Source organism: Etheostoma cragini, chromosome 4 (genome assembly GCF_013103735.1).
Source record: "Etheostoma cragini isolate CJK2018 chromosome 4, CSU_Ecrag_1.0, whole genome shotgun sequence".
Classification (NCBI taxonomy): Eukaryota; Metazoa; Chordata; class Actinopteri; order Perciformes; family Percidae; genus Etheostoma; species Etheostoma cragini.
The window spans coordinates 5,780,074-5,802,272 of NC_048410.1; the positions used below are offsets into that span (position 1 = coordinate 5,780,074).

At 39.6% G+C, this 22,199-nt stretch overlaps 2 protein-coding genes and 1 long non-coding RNA gene across 3 annotated transcripts in view; 1 reads left to right on the top strand and 2 right to left on the bottom strand.

Annotated features, from left to right (window-relative positions):
* The window catches only part of LOC117942932, an 18,856-nt gene extending 14,490 nt beyond the window's left edge, over positions 1 to 4,366 (top strand). Inside the window, exons 2-3 of the long non-coding RNA XR_004656252.1 lie at positions 904 to 911; positions 4,282 to 4,366. This is a non-coding gene — a long non-coding RNA (uncharacterized LOC117942932). The remainder of the gene's footprint in view (positions 1 to 903; positions 912 to 4,281) is intronic.
* grm6b (glutamate receptor, metabotropic 6b) lies at positions 2,466 to 16,197 on the bottom strand. Its single transcript, XM_034868711.1, has 10 exons — positions 15,710 to 16,197; positions 14,056 to 14,648; positions 8,051 to 8,267; positions 7,220 to 7,355; positions 6,623 to 6,777; positions 6,137 to 6,277; positions 5,829 to 6,029; positions 4,903 to 5,042; positions 2,912 to 3,535; positions 2,466 to 2,830 (listed from the first exon to the last, which is right to left on the bottom strand). The coding sequence occupies exons 2-10, from the start codon at positions 14,590 to 14,592 to the stop codon at positions 2,495 to 2,497; spliced, it is 2,487 nt and encodes an 828-aa protein (XP_034724602.1). The 5' UTR covers positions 14,593 to 14,648; positions 15,710 to 16,197; the 3' UTR covers positions 2,466 to 2,494.
* A 483-nt stretch (positions 16,198 to 16,680) lies between these two features.
* On the bottom strand, positions 16,681 to 21,812 carry comtb (catechol-O-methyltransferase b). The gene is made up of 6 exons (XM_034868749.1): positions 21,647 to 21,812; positions 20,290 to 20,461; positions 17,616 to 17,733; positions 17,314 to 17,507; positions 17,097 to 17,228; positions 16,681 to 17,005 (listed from the first exon to the last, which is right to left on the bottom strand). Coding segments are annotated over exons 1-6 (798 nt in total). The 5' UTR covers positions 21,649 to 21,812; the 3' UTR covers positions 16,681 to 16,825.
* Positions 21,813 to 22,199: the final 387 nt, after the last annotated feature.

Below are 22,199 nucleotides of genomic sequence, written 5' to 3' on the forward strand. Positions count from 1 at the left end.
ATATATATATATATGTATATATATATATATATATATATGTATATGTATATATATATGTCAGCCGATATATCAAATTCGAATATTGGATTCTCAAATAACCAAATATTTGTATTGTTATTTGGCTTTAAAAATCCTTTATCGGTCGGGCTCTACTACTGATTTGATTAAATTAAGACAATGTCAGCAGTACTGACAACAAAATAGGTTAGAGAATATTTCGATTTCATAACATGGTTGACCGTTTGTTTTTATTAAATTTTTTTAAATATTCGTTGTCAATGATTCTTACAAATGAATAATTTTTTTGGGGGGGGAAATGCCTAATATCGGCCCTCCAGTATATTGATCGGGCTCTAATCAGTAGCCTATATATTTATGTTTACCCATATTTCTGAGTTTGAATCTGTCGCTATGTCCCGAGGTAACCCTCCCTGTGGTGAGATCCAGACTACCGTTCACCCTGTTACGGGTCGATGAACCAATGAAACAATTTTAGAAACACTATTTTAAGTTACAGAAACTTCTTTAGCTTTACTTTAAAAGGAAAAAAAAACATATTTCTTGCATCTATGTTCTCATCCTTGCATAAGAAAATAGACCCGTTTTGATGTGTTCTCATGTTATAATACTTACTTTAGCAAAAAAAAAAAAAGTAAACGCCAATGGAATCCGAATTGCAATATCTGGCAGAAAAAATAGTTCAGCCTATTGCCTAATCGCCTAAACACACACCTCTACGGTCACAGCTACTCAACAAATTACCGATTCATATCTGCTTTATCTGTCCGTCCTCGTGCATTTAATATTTGAGGATATCATCTAGCACACGTTCAAGAAAATAAACTTATGTTGTCTTATAGGTTGTCACAATGCAGTCTTTACCATTGTCATCAAAAAGCACAGCAGGCAGTGTTTTCCCCCTGATAAATGATTTACAGTATAATCTGGTATAGCTAGTCAGGAAATGAGGCTCTATTTATGGGCTGACCATGTCTACTCCTCGCTGCTCTACCTCTTATTGCGAATCCAACAGTAATAATGAGAAGTGGCTTCTCCTGCCTCCTATAAATTATGAACTCATTATTCGAGCAAAATGTACAAGTCATGAATAAATCAAGCCATATGTTCCATAAATAAGATATATTTTTGCCATAAATAAGTCATAAATTGTACTATCCTTAGCAGTAGAATACATCATGGAATCTCACAAGCTCATGTCCATACAGTATAGTTTCTTTTATCTCTGTCGTGCTTTTCATCAGTTTTCTGTGACCTCTCCATTTGTAAAAGAGCTGTGGTGATTGTATTCATGTGCTTGGCCTGAGGCGTGCAGAGAGACCTGCTCAGGAACAGTTAATGGATGTTTCGTATGTAAATACAGACATCAAGCTGGTAAATCATCTCCTACACATGGTTGTCTTACACACTATTTCCATAAGCCAGAGAAAAGTGAGGGTATATATTTAGCTATTTTTCTAAGTGATTTATTGAATCAGATGGCTGAATTGGTCTATGAGGGGTCCCTACCGTCCCTCAGCTTATCTGACCTTCTTTCCCTTCCGTCCTATTCTTAATTCACTTCATTTCCATAAGGAGGAGGTTTAAAGACTTTGAAATCACCTCAGGCTTTAATTCTTTCAGCCTGGCTGCTTCATAATACCGCTCTCTATTAGTCAAGGCGTATCTCTGTTTTTCAAATATTCCTCCAAAAGCCTCGTACTTTGTGACGGCAGAAATAGCCCACAAGCTATATTAAACTCTCAGTACAGTGGAGGAAGGATGTGCTGTGAGTACAGCGGGAAGCAAATAGGATGTGACAGGCAACAAACTCAGATTTCACTTTGAACATCTGTGGGATTAATTTACTCTGTTACTATTAGTGTGTGTTATTGTGTATTGCATAAAAATAATAATATTTTAGGATTTGCCTGATTATTTAAAATCCACAGGAAAGAGCCTCAGAGAAAACTAAATTTCCCCAAGAGGGATTAATAAGTATTTATTTTTCTTAAAGGTCCCATGACATGGTTCTCTTTGGATGCTTTCATATAGGCCTTATAGGCCCCCTAATACTGTATCTGAAGTCTCTTTCCCAAAATCCAGTCTTGGTGCAGAATTACAGTCACTAGAGCCGGTCCCACCATGAGCTTTCCTTAGTATGTGCCATTTCTTTTACTTGGGTAGCATTGTATTTCAGTAAAGGTAGCAATCTCACTGTAAAAACCATTACAATAAACATCCTGCGTTCATGATTTTATTGCAAAATATGTACAAAATATACTTAAAGTATCTAACATTAAAGTATTTATTAGTGAGAGTGTTAAGACATGATATGTTGTTGTATATTGTGGGATTGTCAGTACTGATGTAATGTGATAATGTTTTGTATTCCATCTAAGTAACTAGTAATTTTCTTGTGAAATGCAGTGGAGTAGAAGTATAAAGCAGTACAAAAACTAAAGTACTCAAGTAAAGTACAAGCGGTTGGTAATGTCTATAAAAATGTTAGATTTCCCACCTTTTCCGTAGACTGCGCTGTGCCAAAGAAGATGGGTACAAAGGCCAGCCAGATGATGCAGGTCGTGTACATGGTGAAGCCGATGGGTTTGGCCTCGTTGAATGTCTCAGGAACTCCTCTGCTCTTGACTGCGTACACGGTGCAGGTGATCATCAGTACGATACTGTAGCTCAGACACAAGATAAGGGACAAGTCGGACATGTCACACTTAAGGACTCCGCGGGCAAACTCAGGGTTTGGGGGCTTCTGCTCCTCGTAGTCGATGATGGTGTGTGGGGGCATCACACCAAACCAGATGAACACACCAAGTAACTGCAGAGAAAGGAGTGTAAGTCAAGACTGCTACAAAGAATCTAGGTGATGTGTATGTCAAAGAAGCATCAACATGCATACCTGCACTGAGATGAGTATAAAGGTGATAATAAGCTGAGAGGTGGGACTGATGAATTTCGGGGGCGTGACTGACTTCTTCCCCTGCTCAAAGATGCGGTAGATGCGGTTGGTCTTGGTGAGCATGGCAGAGTAGCTGATGCTCATGCCGAGGCCCAGCAGCAGCCTGCGGAAGGCGCACACGGCCACACTGGGCTCGGCTATCATGAGGAAGGTGATGAGGTAGATGAGGAAGATGCCCGTCAGTAACACGTAACTGAGCTCTCTGCCAGAAGCCCGAACAATGGGCGTGTCGTTGAAGCGGATGAAGGTGACGATGACTCCGGTGGTGGCCAGGATGCCCAGGATGGCAAGGAAGACGGGGATGATGGCCCAGGGAGAGCTCCACTCCAGCTTGACGATGGGCGTGATCCGGCAGCCTGTGCGGTTCTTTAAGGGCCTCATGTCGAAGGGGCACATGTCACAGGAGAACTCATCCAGCAGGTATTGGTAGCCATCGCAGAGCTCGCAGTGCCAGCAGCAGGGAACACCCTTCACCATCTTTTTCCTCTCTCCAGGCTCACAGGGGAAACTGCATACCGAATCAGGGATATTACGCCCACCACCTGACCACTGCATCTCCTCCGGCTAGGGTGGATGTACAAACAAACAAACATCTTACTACTTGAAATATGCTGCTGCCATTAAACTAAACAGACACTGTCGGGTTAAGTCCCATTTTAGCAACAAATATGTCGTCCCCTAACTAATTTTAGAATTGGGCCAAATTTTAGTTGGTATTCATTGGTTGTCTTTTTGTGTGTAGTTTGAGTATGGTTAAAAGAACGCCTGATATATATATATATATATATATATATATATATATATATATATATATATATATATATATATATCAGGCTTCCGGATCATGAATTGGATATCTGATCAGAAATTGGCAGCTGTCAAAAGATCCGTTGTTAACCGTTGCGTCCTTGTTTTAAAATTTCTGGTGTAGTGTTGTACATGTTGTGGCAGATAATGTGGTCTTGAGACTGCTGTGATATAAAACTGCACCAGAATTGAACTGCACCTCCATATTTCTTTTTATTCTTTTTACTTTACATTTAGAATTATACAAAGCTTGGCTTGCTTTCTCTCTTTTAGTCATTGAATTCCAAATTTCCAAATTTTGTTTGAAATTTGAAATTGTCAATGGATTTAACCAACCACAATCTAAGAAAAGGAACCACCATGTAAGAAAATAAGGGAAATGACATGATGAATTTTTCATAAGTAGTTTGACATTTTAGGAAAATCTGCTTTCTTGCTAAGAGTTAGCTGAGGAGATTAGTACCATTGTCATGTCTTTATGCTAACTATGTAGCTAGAGCCAGCAGCTTGTTAGCTTATCTTAGCATAAAGACTGGAACCAAGGAAACCGCTAGCCTGACTCTTGCAAATTCCAGGAAGTTACTGCACCTGGTCAGGAACCATTCTGGCACGCAACCCTCCGTAAAACCACAACGTGGCATTTTAACACTGTTTCTTCTAATGTTTCTTCTCCCGCCTACCGGGAGGTTAGTAGTTCAATCCCTGGCCCTGCAGTCCGTGTCGAAGTGTCCTTGGGCAAGACACTTGACCCCGAGTTGCCCCTGACGCCACACATCGGAGTGTAGATGTGTGTGAATGTTTTTCTGATGAGCAGGTGGCACCTTGTAGGGCAGCCTGTGTGTGAATGGTTCCTGTACTATGTAAAATCACTTTGAGTAGTTGTTAAGAATATAAGAATAGTCCATTTACATTTACGGATTGAAACAAACAAGATGTTAGTTAGAGGGCATTTGAGGTGCTGGTGCTGTTTTCCCTAGTTTCCCATCTTAATGCTAAGCTAACTGGCAGCTGGCTCTAACTACATGATTAGCATAGACATGAGAGTGGTATCAATCGTCTCAAAATGTCAAACTTTTAGTAGAAGTTGAAGTAGTACCTCAAATGGAACAAAATCAAATATTTACATTGAGACGAAGGTGGTTGGTCCACTGGCCGATAACCTTGTAGCCGGGGCTGCTGACATTAGATAGTTGGTACTGGAAAATGTCGTAACGACCAGGAGCGTCTCCATTCTCATTGAACATGACTCCAGTTCCTGCACTGCCTGTTTAATGGAAACAGTTTTAATGGCCTGTGCGCTTTAAAAAAAAATGTCAAGCGTCAAAGGTGAGGAGGAATTCAAGCTCTCTACGCTGGAAATATGCACCTCCATCTCTAGTGGTGGAGAAAACACCCACACGCTGTTGAATACAGCTTCTCTTTGTTTTCTTCAGTCTTGTGCAATCATGTGAAAGCTGAGTGCAGGATGCTCTTTAGTTAAGGCTCTCCTCCCCATGTACAGTCTTTCAGTGCACTCTGCTCTGTTGCCCTAACGTGATTGAATGTTCCTCTTAGGTCCCTGCAGGCGTTCCATCAGAAAATCTTTCATACAAGCCAAGTTCATCCAGCAAGATGAGATCAGTAAATAGGATGCTTACATAGAACACTTTTTTTGTTTATTTTCCAAACTCTGACTTTTTTATGAAAGACGTTGATGAAAAGCAGGAGCTTTGTGTATAGGGTGGAGCGAGGAGGCAGCCCTACGGGGGTAGGGACGTGCTTTAAAGAAATGTGTTCTGTAGCTAGGTACATTAGTAGAAACATCTCAAGGCTTCCGACTTCAGGCTGACCTCCCGTCTACTGTTTTCTTTTTTTAAATGTGCTTCATTTAAAAATGTCTGCAGTGTCAGGGAGCAGCAGTGGAAAAGCAACATTTTTACCATCATAAATCATAAAAAATGTCACTTAGGGTTTCTCGTCCAGTTTGATGAAGGAAATAAAACTTTCATGAATCCAAATCACAAATTGTATGACAAAGGAGAAAAAAACAGATTGAAAGTCAAAAGCTCACCATTGAAGTTGACAGAGTGAATGTAATGGAGCAACATCTGTCCTTCCACAGGGTCCATCTTCTCGCAGACACCCATGTAGCCAGGACATAGGTCCAGGTGCATGCTGTGTAAGGCATGGGCCATGGCGTACACAGCATCAATCACAAACTGCACTTTGCCTTCTTGTTCATACTGAGAGTCTTGACTGATTCTTTCCTCACCTGACAGGTGACAAAAGCGTTAAAAAATGAAGAGTCAAAACTCACAAACACAGAACTAAGATCAATTTCAAATGTCATTTTCAAGGATTTGGCTGTAGCATTCTTACCTGTACATTTTCTTCTACCAAGTTCATACTTTATGCCAGGGCGTGTAAGTTTGCATTTGAAATCGTCCTCCCAGAATTCTGCAAACCAGATGTTTCTTCTGTTGTTTTCGAGAGATCTTGAAGTGAAGTACTGGTCGAACCCTGAATCATTTCACACACCAGACCCCATTTAATGTTTCAAGAAAATGTCATGCATGCTTTGAAACCACTGCACTCTGATTGTTATCAGTATACCAATAATCCTATTATGCTAAAACCAGCAAACACCTGCAATTCTTTTCACAATGGTTGTGACTCATTTTGTTTAATTACATGAGTGAAAATATCACTACCAGATTATCAAAACATCACTAATTCCCTTTATTCATTGCATTAGCATTTGACTAACCCATTAGTGTCAAATGTTGCAGGGTATTGTAGATATTCCTAGTTCATCCCTTGTTCAGAGTTAGATGTAATATTTTTGATTTAATAAATTTGCCCCACCATCAATAGAGGCTCTTTTGGGCAGGATGGTGACAGCGCCCTCAGCCACATCCTCTTGGTCTTGAATGGGGGAGTTTTTGGCTCCCCAACTGTCAGAGCCAACAAACAGAAAGTGGCCTGTCAGGTTGGCCTTTTTGGCACTCTGCAACACCCGTCTGAAAGAGAACAGATTGTACTTCATCACACACTTTCCACTTTAATTCTCTGCTGGGGACCAAGTGTGATTATGAGACCGAATTCTTGACAGTTAAATATAAAACACTTATCATCTGGCTGATTTCCTTTCTGTAATATGACGGGCAGTAGGGTTGTCAAATTAGTTTAAATTGTAATCCTGATTACGATTTTGGCTCATAACAATCACAAAAACAGAGTTATCGAGAAAAACTATTATTTCGCTATTATTTTTGCACTACGTTTAGAAGATTAACTCTTATGGTGTTCTGAATGGAAAAAAGAAAGTTCAACCAGGAAAAGTATTAATCGGAATTTCAACATATTTCCAAAAGACAATGTAATTGTGATTTCAATATTGACCAAAATAATTGTTTTTTTCCATAATCAAGCAGGCCTATCATGCAGCAGAGCTTGACTCACTTGATGTCATCCTCATTTGCAAAGATGATGACCCCACGAGCATTAGAGGTCTCCATCAGCCTCCTGATGATCTTCTCAAACTCCCCTGGTCTGGGCTCTCTGGGGATCTTTATGGACTGTGCAATACACAACCCACCTGTGTCAGAGATAAGGGAAATGCATTGGCTTTGCTGTACATCCTAATTTTCTCCCTTACTGCACAGGTAAATAAGTATATAATACTTATAATTAATACCATAACTGAAACATTAAAAAGTAAATTATAGATAACTAGAAGGACAAAATAGAAAATAGGGACATTACTTAGATATTCATGTTTCCCTTCTCATCAGCCTAATTAGCAAATGAGAGCATACTATTAACCTAATCTAAGATAGTTGACATGGTGAACATTATATATAATTTTGACCTTGTGATGCTGTAAGATGAGGGTGCAAAATGGAATCGCTGTTCATCGAATAATAATAATAATATTAATATTAATAGAGGCAGACTCAAAACCACAAATGTAAACTTAGTGGCACATAAAGGTCAGGGGGTTAGGATCCTCTGGGGGCCACAACCACAGTTGCTTTCAGGTGTCCATAATTGTCAATTCTTTATATGAAATGTGTGTAAGATACTAACTGAATACTGAAACCTGAACCCTAGTAACATCATTGAGCTTTTAAACCCATATGATAAAGTGACCTCTGTCTGCCCTGTTAGTTCTTGTGTATTAAAGGATTTATGTTTCCTATTTTAGTTTTTGAATGAGTGAATACAACACGTCCTGTTAAATGAGTAATTGTCACAGCAGGGAATTCACATTCATACAGCCAAACACAAAACCTGCTTCTCTGGATATTTGGAGGAAGGCGTCTACACCGCTCTCTCCATAGTTGCCCTCGGAGGCCAGCGTGGAGACGTAGTTCCAGCCCATGGCTTTGACTATGTCCACCATGGCCTGGGCCTGGTAGGAGTCAGGAGGAACCACACGGGAGAAGAACTCGTAGCGGCTCTTGTCACTCAGCTCGGGGGCAGTGGAGGCATAGCTGATCTGGGGGATCTGAGACACAAGGATGGGTCAGTGATGACGAAAGAGTCAAGTCAAGGGGAAAACATGAGCAGCACAATTAGGCCAATATTGTATGCAAAGATAAAAAGGACTAGAAGAAGCAGTGAACCATATCAGTGGATGATGCACCACTTACTCACAGACCCAACCTTAAAACTAAATGGACGCCGTCCACGTTAATACTAACGAGTAGTAATGGATTAAAATCCCAAAATTGGACTATCACAGAGAGCGATCATCTCTTGAACAGCCTCTGTTCTCAGTAGTTCTCAGAACTGAGGCCACTTCACAGAACAATCTGCCGAGAGCTGGTCTGTGACAAGGATATGGACAACGTGAACTACAGATGGTAGGAACCACAGCTGTAAAAGCATTTGTTTGAGAGGAAAAATGATGAGAAGATTAATTTACTGGTGTGCCACTTCTTTAATGACACAGTTTATGTTGACAGCCTCAACCCTGACCCTGCTAATGCTGGTCTCCCAGCGTGGCTTAACGCTGGGCCCTCTGGAGCGGACAAGCGGAAAAAGGTAGACACAAGGGGGTAGTGAAGGGAGAAGGAGAGAGGAGAGAGATAACCATTTCACAGATTATCTGGAAGGATTATAAGGGTTTTAGTCAAATTACGTTAAGCACAGAGGGAGAGACAGAGATCAAGAGACTAGAAAAAAGGTTAGCATTTCTCAGCTGTAAGCCATACAATATATTTAATTCTGATGGCCACATGCAGCTTCAAATTGTTGCTGTGTGTTATCCATGTCAAGCTCAAACTGTACTGGTCACCCTCCATTTTACTGACCGCATCCTCAACTAGGTGTGAACTTTCTCCAAAAAACTTTATTCTGTCATTGTATTTTACAAGTTCTTTAAGTGACATGTGATATCATTTTCCAATCAAGACTGTGTCAGCAAGAAGGTTTAATTGTTAGTTTTTTTGTAATGAACAAGACAAAACGTAATCCTCTCCAAAATAATCCCATAGAAGGATCTGCACCACTTAATGTTTTTTTTATTATAGATCCACTCGTCACTATCAGTAAATTAATGAAACTGTCCAAGATATTGTAGAACCAGGCCAAGAAAATAGGATTGTGTTTTAGCCCTGACTTAAGTGTCTGGTCAAACTTCACTAACTAGAAACAGAAGTATTTGCAGGCACAATATTTGATGGTTTGATGGTTCTCATAACATCTTGCCAAAGGACTACAGTTGAAAATTGGCCAGCCGGCTAACACTGGCACATGCACAGTAATGTTAATGCATGCCCGTTGACCATAGGTGAAGATGTTATGACAAGCATGACTTTTTTGAGATCATCACTAGTATTGGATAGATTGCTACATTATAAATAGGCCTACAACTAATTACTAATTACTAATAACATTATTGTATAATGTTAATGTAGCCTAAAGATCTTTTTCTTTTCTTTTGAATATTTTGTTCCATGAAACGTCAGGAAAAAGGTTGTTCTATTTGTGAGACCATTGGTTCAAAATCCAAAGATATTCAATTTACAGAAGCAAATCCTCAAATTGAAAATGCTCTAATAGTAATCATTTGATAATCCATTGATTGACTAAACACTTCAGCCTTAACTGGTAATTTCTTAAAGGATAATTCTGGTCGATTACAACACGTAGCTCTGTTGTTTGTAAAGTGAGTGCTGTCAGTAGAAAGAAATACAAAAACAATCGGTGCTGCCTGCACCGGGTTATCTTCCTGCTAGAGTTAGCACCCAACAGGCTTAAACAGGGCAAGTTTTAAACCTGTTTTTAGCATATAAACATGTTCAAAATGTTATCAAAAGCGCCCACCCATGTGCAGTGATTCCTTCCGAGTGAACACAGTGAATCTGACTGCAGTAGATGTCAAAGAAATGCATGAAAGTTCTGCTAATTCAGCTGTGTTTAGTTCTGGTGTTGATACTGCAAGAAGTACTTTGGGACCAAAAAAAAATTCAAACATATTTTAACAAAGTAAGTTCTGTAGTACAACTAGCAGGAGACAAGTAATAATTGAGGTAAGTTTGGAGACACTACCTTGATTAATCATGAAATTGATAACCAACATATTTTTGTTTTACCTCTTCTCAGTGTTGTAGTCTGTAGACGGTCCCTAAGCTGTCTAACTGCCGTCTCAACACAGGAACTAAACACAGCTGAATTAGCACAACTTTCATGCATTTCTTTCACATCTACAGCAGTAGATATAGCAGGACAGTAGGAGGAAACATACCATCATCCAGGCTACAAGTTGCTTTTATCCTAGAACCAATGTCATCCCCCTGCCCTGATGCTCTATTTTCAGCCCAGGGTCCTGAGCTGCTGAGAGGGGCTTAGTGGAGGGTGGGATCTATAATTCTGTAGTTAACATCTGCCCTGTATGCAGGCTACCCTTTCTTGGCTCTCAAATCAGCAATCCTACTCCTTACTATAAAGAAAGCCGTACCAAGTAAAAAAAAGTTTTGGCCAATTTAACCCAGACAAGTGTTGATTTTTAGACATTTCTAGATTCCTGGAAGAAAAGGTCAGTAAGTCTATGAGAACCTGACATAATGTGGGATTTACACAGACCCACTGTCCTATCGCTGTAAGCAGTGGAATCAACTGTCAAAGGTCAATTTTCTGTAAAAGAAGAGGGGAAAAACTACAATGACCACATAATACGGATTAGCCTGTGGAGGCCACTCATGATCATGGATTCAAAATCACATGAAGCAGAGACTTAGTCAAATTATTCATTCCATTAATTTCAATCGACTTATTTCAAAAACATATCAGGTGAAATAAATGTGTGCTGCATGTGTCTATACAGTAGCAAGCCATATGTATAATATTATCAATGAAAATATCCAATGAGATGATTTTATTAAGTGCGAGGAGTACCATAAATTGGGTTAGTAAAATCCACAAGCGAAATGCATTTAAACGTTAGTCACTATGTTCATAATGCAGAATGAAGACTAAACTTAACTAGAAAATGCATTTCCTGCAGAAAATGCGTTTGAATGCGGTATAGCTAAATTGCTAAAGATAAACTGGATTGATAGCTTAAATCTGTAAGAAGTTGAACTAGTGAGAATAGTTGGAATAGTCGCAATTGTTTTAATTTGGTATGAATTTCATTGACAAGTTGAAAAACACCACTGATGGAAAAGCTAATGCTAAAGCAAAACTGTCTTGCTGGTTGAAATGTTTAAGAAGATGGTGAAGTTGTAAGAATTGTGGAAAAGTGATAATTGTTTTAATTAATACAAGTTTAATACTGGCTATATTGTATGAAGGTTGTGGTCTTACAACAGTGGCACCAACCTGATCTCACAGAATTCTCTGCGTTCTCACAGAATTCCGTGAAATGAAAACGGCCCATTAACTCAAAATCCGTGGCAGTTTCACAGAAATTCTGTGATAATGTCCGTGAAATGAACATGGCACTTTAAGTTAAGTACTCCTTGATAAGGGTCGGACTCTGTTCCACTCCAGAGTTACCCAGGGTGTTTCCTGAATTTTCAGTTGGCACCAAGGTGCTTCTGGAAAACAAATTTGCCACATCAGGAGGATGATGCGGCTTACCATCCCAGCTGTTTACAGTAAGGATAGGATCCTGTTGACCTCAACTGATGTATGATGGGGTCCTGATTGCATCATCGGCCTGTGTCCTTCAGCACTCACTGGATTGGTTCGCAGCCGAGTGTGAAGCGGCTGGGATGAGGATCAGCACCTCTAAATCTGAGGCCATGGTTCTCAGCAGGAAACCGATGGAGTGCCTTCTTTAGGTAGGGAATGAGTCCTTACTCCAAGTGAAGGAGTTTAAACACCTTTGGGGCCTTGTTTGCGAGTTAGGGGACAATGGAGCAGTGTCTTCTTTTCCTTAACTTTACATTGGCATTGCTTTCCGTACTGAGGTGTTAAAAGTTGGTGGTCATTTCACGGAATTCTGTGAGACCAGGCTGAAGCAAGCAAGCGACATACTGTCTGTTGAAAATGCTGCATTATACTTATCAATCAGTGACCTGTAAAAGAAAGGCTCAGACAGCCTAAACTATAGGTGGAATAAGTGAAAGGACAGCATCTCAAATGTGGACATATCAGCGATTCACAAAAGTGGTTTGCTGTGCCTTTGTGTGGAAATGTCAAAGATTTCAAAATTGGCAGCGAATGGAGGAAAACTTGGAACTGTTGTCATTAGGAAGCTCCCCGTGCAAAATGTAGAAGTCCTGTTGCTCAAATGAGCACATTGACAAGGAAAATTGTTGGTATGAGATCAAGTTATGGAGAAGGGACTAAGATTATTTTTTGTAAGGCTCCGTGCTCCAGCAACGACACCACCCACTGGAAGTCACGCAATACACACCCATTATAAACTTCCTGAAAGGAACACTAAACCTAAACTTAGTTTTCACAAAAACTGTTAAAGATATCAAACTGCTGAGATAGAGCCTAACAGCTGATAATGGTATAAATTGTATAACATTTGATTTGCTTCTGTAGGTGAAAGTATGAAGTAGGAGATAGTTTTTGAAATAGAATAGGATTTAAAGCCTGCTCTCATTGACTTGAATAGTAAACAAAACATTTTTTTAAATCTTCAAATTTTAAGAAGTATAAATAGCAGAACCAATTTTGAAGAAGTCCCACCATGTTCTTAAAGAGCTAAACATGTTGATATTTTTTTGTAGCTGTACCTATGCTTAAGTTAGAGGTGACCAAAGAAAGTGAATGGGAATGAAAGAATGGGATAACGATATCTGCTGAACCCACATTCACACAACGATGGCCCATTCATCATCAAAGAGTGGATAAAATGATTAAATAAATAAGACCGTTGTGTGCTTCTGTACATTTTAACTAGATCAGCAGTGAGCTAAGTAACAGTATGAGCATGAACAAGGAAGTTCATTAAAATAGAATCATTAGCTAGTTTGAGCCAGACATCCATATTGGTACGTCTGTGTTTGTATGTTCAGACACACGATACATACTCTCTAAGTACTCTTTCCGAGCACAGCTGGTCAATGATATGACAAAAAGATGTTCAAAACAAAACATCCAAAATATAAGTGATGTATTCAAGATAGTTATACACTTTTTGGCACAGTATCTCTACAGTGTGAAGGTCATTGACTGACTCTTTTGGCTTGTGACGCCTTACTGTAAATTGATGCAAAGCCACTTGTGACTCCTAATAACTTATTTAATTTGAAAGGCTTTCTGAGAAGTGAAAGTATCCAAAATATGTTTTTTGTTTTGTTTTTTTTTCATTTCATTTAAAATTCATGGCAGATGTATGGTATTCCTTCCAGACACAGAATAGCGAGACAGAAAACAGGGCCGTGATTAAACTGGTAACGGTTTAATTACGTGTTACATGTCCTAATCATGCAACCAACAGGATGAATCTTAAAAAACAAAACAAAACATAAAACATGTTTTGGATACTTTCACTTCTCTAAAAACCTTTTGAATGAAATAAGTGATTGGGAGTCACAATTGGCTTTTTATGTATCAAGCAATTCAAATATAAAAATAACAGAAAAGATAACGTTTTCTTTTCAAAGCATATTTAATTAATTTTGGGCCCCTCTGATTTTTCCGGGCCCAATTGGGGTTCCTAACCCCCAGGTTGGGAGCCAGTTTACCTTTTTGACCAGATTAAAACCCAGTAAGGGATAATGACTTTCACCTGGATTCACCACTTACTTACTAGCTTACTGGGGGACGAACTGTCCCAAATATTTAGCCCTTTCAGTGTTTAGTGAAGAAAGATGGTGAAAACTCACCGAAAACAACCTGAGCACATTGGCCACCATGATGGACACCGAGCTGCCAGAAGCCCCGATCACCCCGACCACCCTCTCTGGTTTGGGGATGATAGGAGGCTCTCCATTTGAGCAGCGCACATCAGAGTTGTCCTTCTGGATGAGGGCCTGGACAAAGGTGAGCGACTGCTCTAGGGCGTAGGTGTCTCTGGAGCAGGTGTCCAAGATCCGGGCCCCCAGAGTGATGTTAGGCAGAAGGTCCGGGTCGCTGTTTATCTGGTCCAAGGCGTAAAGCATGGCCTCCAATCGATGCACCCCCTTTTCTCTCTTGATCTCCCCGCAGGGCACACCAGCAGGCCCCCGAGAGTGCACCGGGAACAGCCCTCCCAAGGTGATGTCGCCTTCAATTTTGATGGACTGGGGCTGAGTGCCCTGCTGGGCCCGAGAGCCCGGGCTGATACCCACCAGGAGCAACCACATCAACTGAAGCCATGTTTGATGTGTGAAAGGTGAACTGAACCAGCAGCACCAATGGGATAAGCGGGCCTCTGATGTCATTGTGATGACCAGCAGAGGTACCGACAGGACCAGGCCACTCCCTCTACCTTTGACACCTGAGGGCAGTCACAGAGATCTGATTAGCATCCCATCATAAGGAAGACAACGGCTGCAAACGGTCAAACTACTATTGCTGTTTATCTACCTGGTTCTTTGTTTTAATATATGTTTGGTCTGTCACATCAGTGAAGCTATGTGACTGTGAGAAATATTTAAATAGTAAAATGGTTACAACCTAAAAAAAAACATTTCTGATTAACATTGTCTTGAAATTTTGTATGACAGGTTTGGCATTGAATGAGACTTAAGATCTTGAATCAAATTTGAAAGTTTTGTGGTTTATCAGTATATATACATACATTCTGCTTTTCATGTTTATGGTGCTATCTGGTTTGGCATATTGTATCCAAATTAAGAAATCGTAAAGCATATAAAAAGAGATATACTGTATGTATGCACCATTTAAAAAACATCTGCAGCTGAGGAGAAGACTTTACACGGCATGCAGGATAACACAGAGTAAATATTGGAAGCTTTTATCACAGAGAGCTGAGAGCTGATGATGGAAAGCACTATAAATTTTGCAAAACAGAAAACATCAACTGAACTGTCGCAGAATTTCATGCTCCAAAAGTTGGAGCAAGTTAATTTTATCTGCATGAAGATCATTGAACAAACCCACAGTGAACAACCGGGCTAAAAATCCACCAGACTGTAAAACAGAATCATTCAGTGTAAACAAATGTAATGTTTCAAGGCAGAATTTAGATACTAGAAAATATTTATTATGGGGAAACTTGATTTTGTTAAAATTGTAGTATTAAATCCAAATTTCTGATATAACTTAAATCAAAATAACAGTTTCATTGCTCTTTCAAATTGCATTACATATTTATATTCCTTTTTAAATTCATATTTATGATGTAAAATCATTCTATTTTTCTACAGTGCACTTGCCAAGTTGAATTCAGAGAAATTAAGTAATTGTTCTCAAAATAAGAGCATAATGTGAATCTGCATAAATCACACTGTGGTTGCAGACAATTTTTTTCTTTGGAAAATAACATTAAGGTAACCTGCAAGTAGAGACATTTCTACATATAAAGGAACTTCTTACCCGCCCATTCTTCATTGACCGGTCTTGATTTTATCCTTCACATGTGCTATTCCAAACAGGCCTTCATCCATGATCCGAAATGTGATTATTTATCTAGAGGCAAGGCTTTGCTCTCCTCACCAAAAGTAAATCCTCTATCATCTCAGACAGCGGCTCTGCACTCTCAAAAATAACCACAACACTAAAACAATGGTCTAAAAAAGAAGCAGTTGTGATTTATAAAGACTATGAACACGCTGACTTTTGAGGCGTCAGGGTGGAGTATCATTGCAGAATCAGAGAAAAGTGGAGGAAAAGCACAACATTACAGCGGTGAGATTCTACAAATCACTGCCAAATCCCTTAAAAGCTCTCTCTCTCGTTCTTTTTCCTCTGTGTGCATCTCTGTCCAGGCACTCCCCCTCCTCTCTCTATCTCTCTCTGTTGAACTCTCTCCTTGCTCGTTCTCTCAGTGCACTAATGGCCACAGATTGGGATTATCATACAGGCGTCCATGAAGAAAGCACTAGGTGGACTAGCCCATTTCTTTCTTTTTTTCATACAGCTGAACCAAATGCAGACCTCCCCCCCACCTCCTCTCCCCCTCCAGCATGATGGAACTCACTTTGAGAGATTAGATGAGCAGCAATTTGATTCATACTCTCACACACACACACACACTAACATGCCAGAGACACACTCTCTCTCTTCACACACCTGTCAACACTGGCGCAATGGTGGAGAATATCAGAGCAGAGAATAGGTTTCTGCACCACAGAATGCAGCTAGATTAGATTTATTATTGATTTGAGTTGATGCTCTGGGAAAAGCAGCCCCCGGATCATTTTGCAGTTCTTCATCTGTCAATTACTTGCTTGGACATAGTATCACTACTGCCGCCTACTGTACCAATATGGACTTATTGCATCAAGTAGGCCTAAAGACACTTCTATCATGTGGTGTTACAAAAAGAAGGCACACAACAACACAAATTCCTTCACAGGTTACTTTTAATTTCAAGTTAATATATTCAATGACATATTAAAAAAAACTTCTGATTTTAGGTCTGTTCAATGATCCCAAGACAGAAGTCTGAGCTTTACTACCTGTGTAAAATATCACATTTCTTGTAAAAAACTACCCTAAGAAGACAGACTTCTCCAATCCATCCTCCACTTTGGTGTACTCCAGGTGAGATTTGAAGTACTGGCTCTTGTATCGCGGGCTGCTCCGGACAAATTCCAGGTAGTCAGGAGCTCCGGGGCAGATGACGTTGTCTGCCAGCAGGACGCTGCCTTTCCTGAGGAGGCCACACTCCTGACAAAAAAACAAAGAACATCATGCATCATGACAGAAAAATCAAGAGTTGGATCACTATAAAATGACCATGGGACCAATGACTACTTGCCTCCATCAATTTTGTGTCAGGAAGGTAACTATTCTTCCAGTGATCCAGGAAAACCAAATCAAATGTTTTCACTCCAAACTCCTCCTTCATTTTGGGAATCCAGTCACCAGATGCTCCTTCAAGTAACTGGACCTAGAAAGAAGTCACATATTCTTCTGACCTGTACACACCACGTTAATGATTATTCTTAAGTTTGTGTGGAGACACCTGGCTTTACCTTGTCCTCTAATCCTGCCCAAGCGATGACTTGACGTGCAATTGCAGCAAAGTCTGGGTTAAATTCAAGAGTGATGAGCTTGGCGTGGGGTGGAAGCAGACTGGCAATCCGCACCGTGGAGTAGCCACAGTAGGTTCCCAGCTCTAACACAGTGGCTGGGTTGACCTCTGACACCACTGAGTCAAGAATACACCCTGTGGCAAAACAACAAAAAACAATTAGATGGTATAATGACAGAGCTAAGTCATCTAAGGTAATGCTTTTACACATGGAACACATTCAAAATAGTAAGATTTCAGTACCTTTCTCATCCCCCACATTCATGGCCCACTCTTTGTTTCTGCAGAAATGATCGATAGCTTTCACTACGCTGCGAGGGTCCCCTCTAGTGGCGTCTTTCTTTACTGCATCCAGGATTCGCTAAAGGGAGAACAAAAATAAATACACTTTACAATAGTTTTGTATATGTTTATGTCGTTAAGTGTAAAAAAAAAACATCAATAATTATTCACTCTTCACATAAAAGAACTTGGTTTGCCAAGTGAAACCACACATTTGATGATTTCTATCCTTTTGTTTTTCAAATTCTTTTAATTGGGATTTTCCCAAGAAGATTCAACAGGACATAATTTAGGAGCAACAGCCCATTGTTACTCTTTGCAACTCTGCCCAATGTTATTATTTTGGACTCACATAAAGCATATTTGTAAAAAGATATATGGAACATATGGAAACAGCTGGCAGAATATTTCTCTCTTTTTAATGCAGTAATTCATGTGTAGTGCAGCACAACCTGGCTCAGCAGCCTATCTGCTAAACCTAAAACTAAATCATATAGTCATCTCAAAGTTTGTGCTTAGGTTATCGGTCAACCTGTTGCACACTCCTTTCAATTAATCCACATAAGAAAATGATCAGGCTTGAATATCATCTCTTCTGACTTCATGCATGTTTTAAACACTGTACACAAACTTTTGCCTTCCAACAGGCGATTTAGAATCTCTTCATTTAGATATAACAGACTTACAGTAAGAACTCTTTTATACATCAGTCTATTTTCATAATCTATTAAATGTTCTGATTATTGATTGTATAATCAATACTTAAATCTTAGACATGACTTTAGACTGGCTAGATGTGGTGGGTAAGTGATTATTTTCAATGTATTTTCTTTATTTTTGAATCATTATTTAAAATTTGTCAGATTATTAAAACAAGAAAACATCACAAGTTTAATTAATCATAGTTACAGCACAATGTATCTTCCCACACTCAACTACTGTTCTGTCAACATTGTTTTGTCTCTGCAATTTAATATAAATGTATTTGTTTCTCAATTGGTCTTATTTACTGTTATGTTATTTTTTTTTAAGTTCATGGACGAGCCCATCAACGAGCCCAGTGAAGACACCACTGTTGGGATTTACATTCGTAAAGAACATGCTTCAAGTGATGAAACGGAGGACATTGAAATTGTCCTTGAAGGCATCAAGGTGTTGCAAGATCTTAGAAATGTAGCATTAGCTGTTGCTATGCTGTTTGGACTAATGTATGCCTTGAACTTCAGCTATCCTGCTGACCTTCGTTATGCCCTTTGAAGTATTCCAAAAGATTTTTATGGAACATGATGGAGGGAAACTTTCCAACAAAGCACTCGCTTCAAAATGCAGGCTCTTCCAGTGAAAGGGTCAGAGAGACTGCGCCGTCAGCCAAACAGAGTAGTTGTCCCTAAAGGCATCGTTGGAATGGCTATACCGTTTGGACTAGGTTTGTTTGTTTGTTTAAATTAACTGGACAAGATTTGCATGAAAAACTGGAAATAACCTTTTTCTCTCTAGAAAACAGGTTGAGCTGTCAGCAAAAAGCCAACAGGCATCTTTGGTACTGCTATACCAGATGGACCGCTTTGTCCTTGTAAACCAATTATGAAAACAATTTCAAGAGTTTTCAGAAAAAATGTTCTCTTTGTGTTTATTTTGCAGGAAAAGGTTTTACACGGGGTTGTTATTTTAGTTGTTATTTTTTTGTCATTTGTAAAACTCCTTTGAAAACAGAGTGCACAATTTTAAGGGTAACTTTGGGTTCGTCAACCTGGACCCTGTTCTCCTATGTTCTTGTAACTGATGGGGAGAACGATCTTCGACATTGGTCCAGTATAAAGCGAGATCGCTGCAGCAGTGGGCAGCTGACAAACAAGCTTCAGTGTAAATTATAGGACAGTTGTTCACCTTCAATTTACGTTCAAGTGCTGTTTTTGCTGCTGACAGTCTCAGATTAATAATCTAATTGTCGTACAACGTTACAGAGATAGACCTTTTTGTTAAAGAGTAAGATCCTTTTTGTTTAACATGAAACAGTCCAAAATGACCATCACCAAACCTACCAGACTAAAAATACTGTTTAGGATCTTACTATTTAACAAAAAGGTCAATCTCTGTAGGGATCCTCTCCATAATGTTGCCAGACACTTAGAATAAAAACAAGAATCTAAGACCTGTCAGTGGCACACAAAAAAAGAATGTTTAGTGGACACTAACCGACCGTGCACAGTTGCCCCGACATATGCAGCCCGGTTCACAGCGTTCTTGGTCAATGCTGTAACTTTTTTTAACAGTGAAAACTAAGAAAACAACAAATCTGCCAAGATGTTAAGTGTATTTGGATTATGCAACGAAGAGGGCGTCTACCTATTTGTTGACCAAACCAGCAGTGTACGTGCCAAACTCCACCACTCATTTTCGAACTGCTAGCAGATTCAGGTTCACTGGAAAAACTCCTAAGAGCATGTTTATTACTTTCAGGACTCTGGGTGTGTGTTTGTGTGTTTGTGTGGGTGTGTATGTCTACTCCTTTTTTCCAGCCTAAATCTCTTTACCATATATCTCAGACTCCTCCACTATTAAGACTGCATCAAACCAATCTGGGCATTTATGTGTTGCTCTTGTAAGAGCTGTATACTGTATATTGAAGGCACACCTGAGGACGTGTGGACTGGGTCAGAGTGTCCAAGATCCGCTCCACAATGACATCATGCCAGAACAGCGCCAATCCTCCATGATACTGTACAGCAGCGGGAATCACCCATCTGTACAGAGCATACAAAAGAGCTGCTCCACTGGTGCAGCTGTAAAGAACAGTCAGCCACATCCTGCAACCAAGACAAAGAGCAAAAATATACATTTTTCAAGCATATATGATGTATTATGAGGGGAGGCTGTTATAGATGAACCACAGACACACAGTGCAAGAACACATCTGCATGAGATAAATGAAAGCTCTGATATATCTCCTCACTCTACCTGTCCCTTTGTGCAAGGCTAATGAGATGGGTGTTTACTATGCAGTGAACAATGCTGTTACTGCTCTTGTTTTCATTATGAGCTGCTGCTGCTGCTGCTGCCAGATCCAAGCTGCACACCCACTCACATCTCAATGTGGTGATGTCGGATATCATTTAATATCAACTGCAATAAGCACGGGTAAACACACAATCCTTTGTGTGAATCTTTTCTACTGCTCACAGAACAAATTAGAGCAGCTATCTCAAGCATGGATGACTTGGGAAAAAAAACACAGCCAGAATCCTAAACAAGGGCTCCTTCTGTGGGAAAGCAGTAATGAGCATGGCTGGAAACGGCATTACCTTGCACTAATAACGCAACTGTGAAAGACCAGTGGTGGTTGAGGTAATTCCTTTTGATTTGGAGTTTGAGTTGCATGGCAACTGGCTGAGGGTTAAGATCTGTGTCACAAAAGGCACAGCACTGGGACTTTAACATTTACTTTGGCTTCCTTCTAACATAGACAAAGCCAAGAGATTCAGAAAAGCAGAAGCCTGGAAGGGCTTGATAAACACACACTTTCATCTTTCACATTTGTTAGAGAGATATTTGCACAATACCAAGTTACATGCTGTGCATAATTTCTAATAAATTCAATCTCTATACAAACAACACCAGAACAAGTTTTCCAAAAAAAGAACGGGAAAGTAAACAATATAAAAGGTTAACATATCCAAAACCTGCCTATTAAATAAACATATTACATATTATATTATCTATTTTGAAAATGGCATGACTGAAGTATCACCAGCAATGTCAGTTTGACACTAAATTTAATTTATCCAATGAAACAATTTCACAATATTTGCACTAGAGTGCACTACTCAGTCCATAACAGGAACTAAAACCAGATTGGGCAATAGTCTACCTTGAGCAACAGAGGAACAAACAATTGTAGGGCATAAAAACAACTCATGCATTTTAAAAGAGTTTCTTATCAGAATCAGAATCCAGAAATACTGCATGAAAATCCAACAGAGAATGAGACTTACATGTGTGGGCAGGCAGTACTTCGTGTTAACTTCTCACCTCCTCTCGCTGCTAGAGGAAAATCTGGGAGTTTTCTAGCAGGCGGACATATGCCTGCAATTATATGAGACTAACTCCTCCCTCCTGTGCCTTCCATCCCCCTCTCAGAGCTTAGCTGAATGCGAGCAAGCAATGCAAGGAATGCATAACAGACACACACGCACACGCACACACACACAAAATATGGGGTAATCCCTGCTTGGCATTTAAAGATTTCTTTGGTTCTCTTTGAGTGTTGTTGCAAATAATACTTCACTATGTCAGATGTTTAAAAATGAGATAAAACACATGCTTCAGTTCCATTAGGATAACATCCTTTTTCTCCAAAGGCACCTAGAATTTGGTTACTATCACATACTGCAGTTTTTTGTTTTGTTTTTATAATACAACACATAGTTATTAGGGTACAGTTGACATTTTTGAGACTGTCTGAATGAATTCATCTCACACAGACTGGTTCACCTCTAGCTTTTCAGAAGTTAAACTTGTCTTACAAATAACTACTGAGAATAAAGG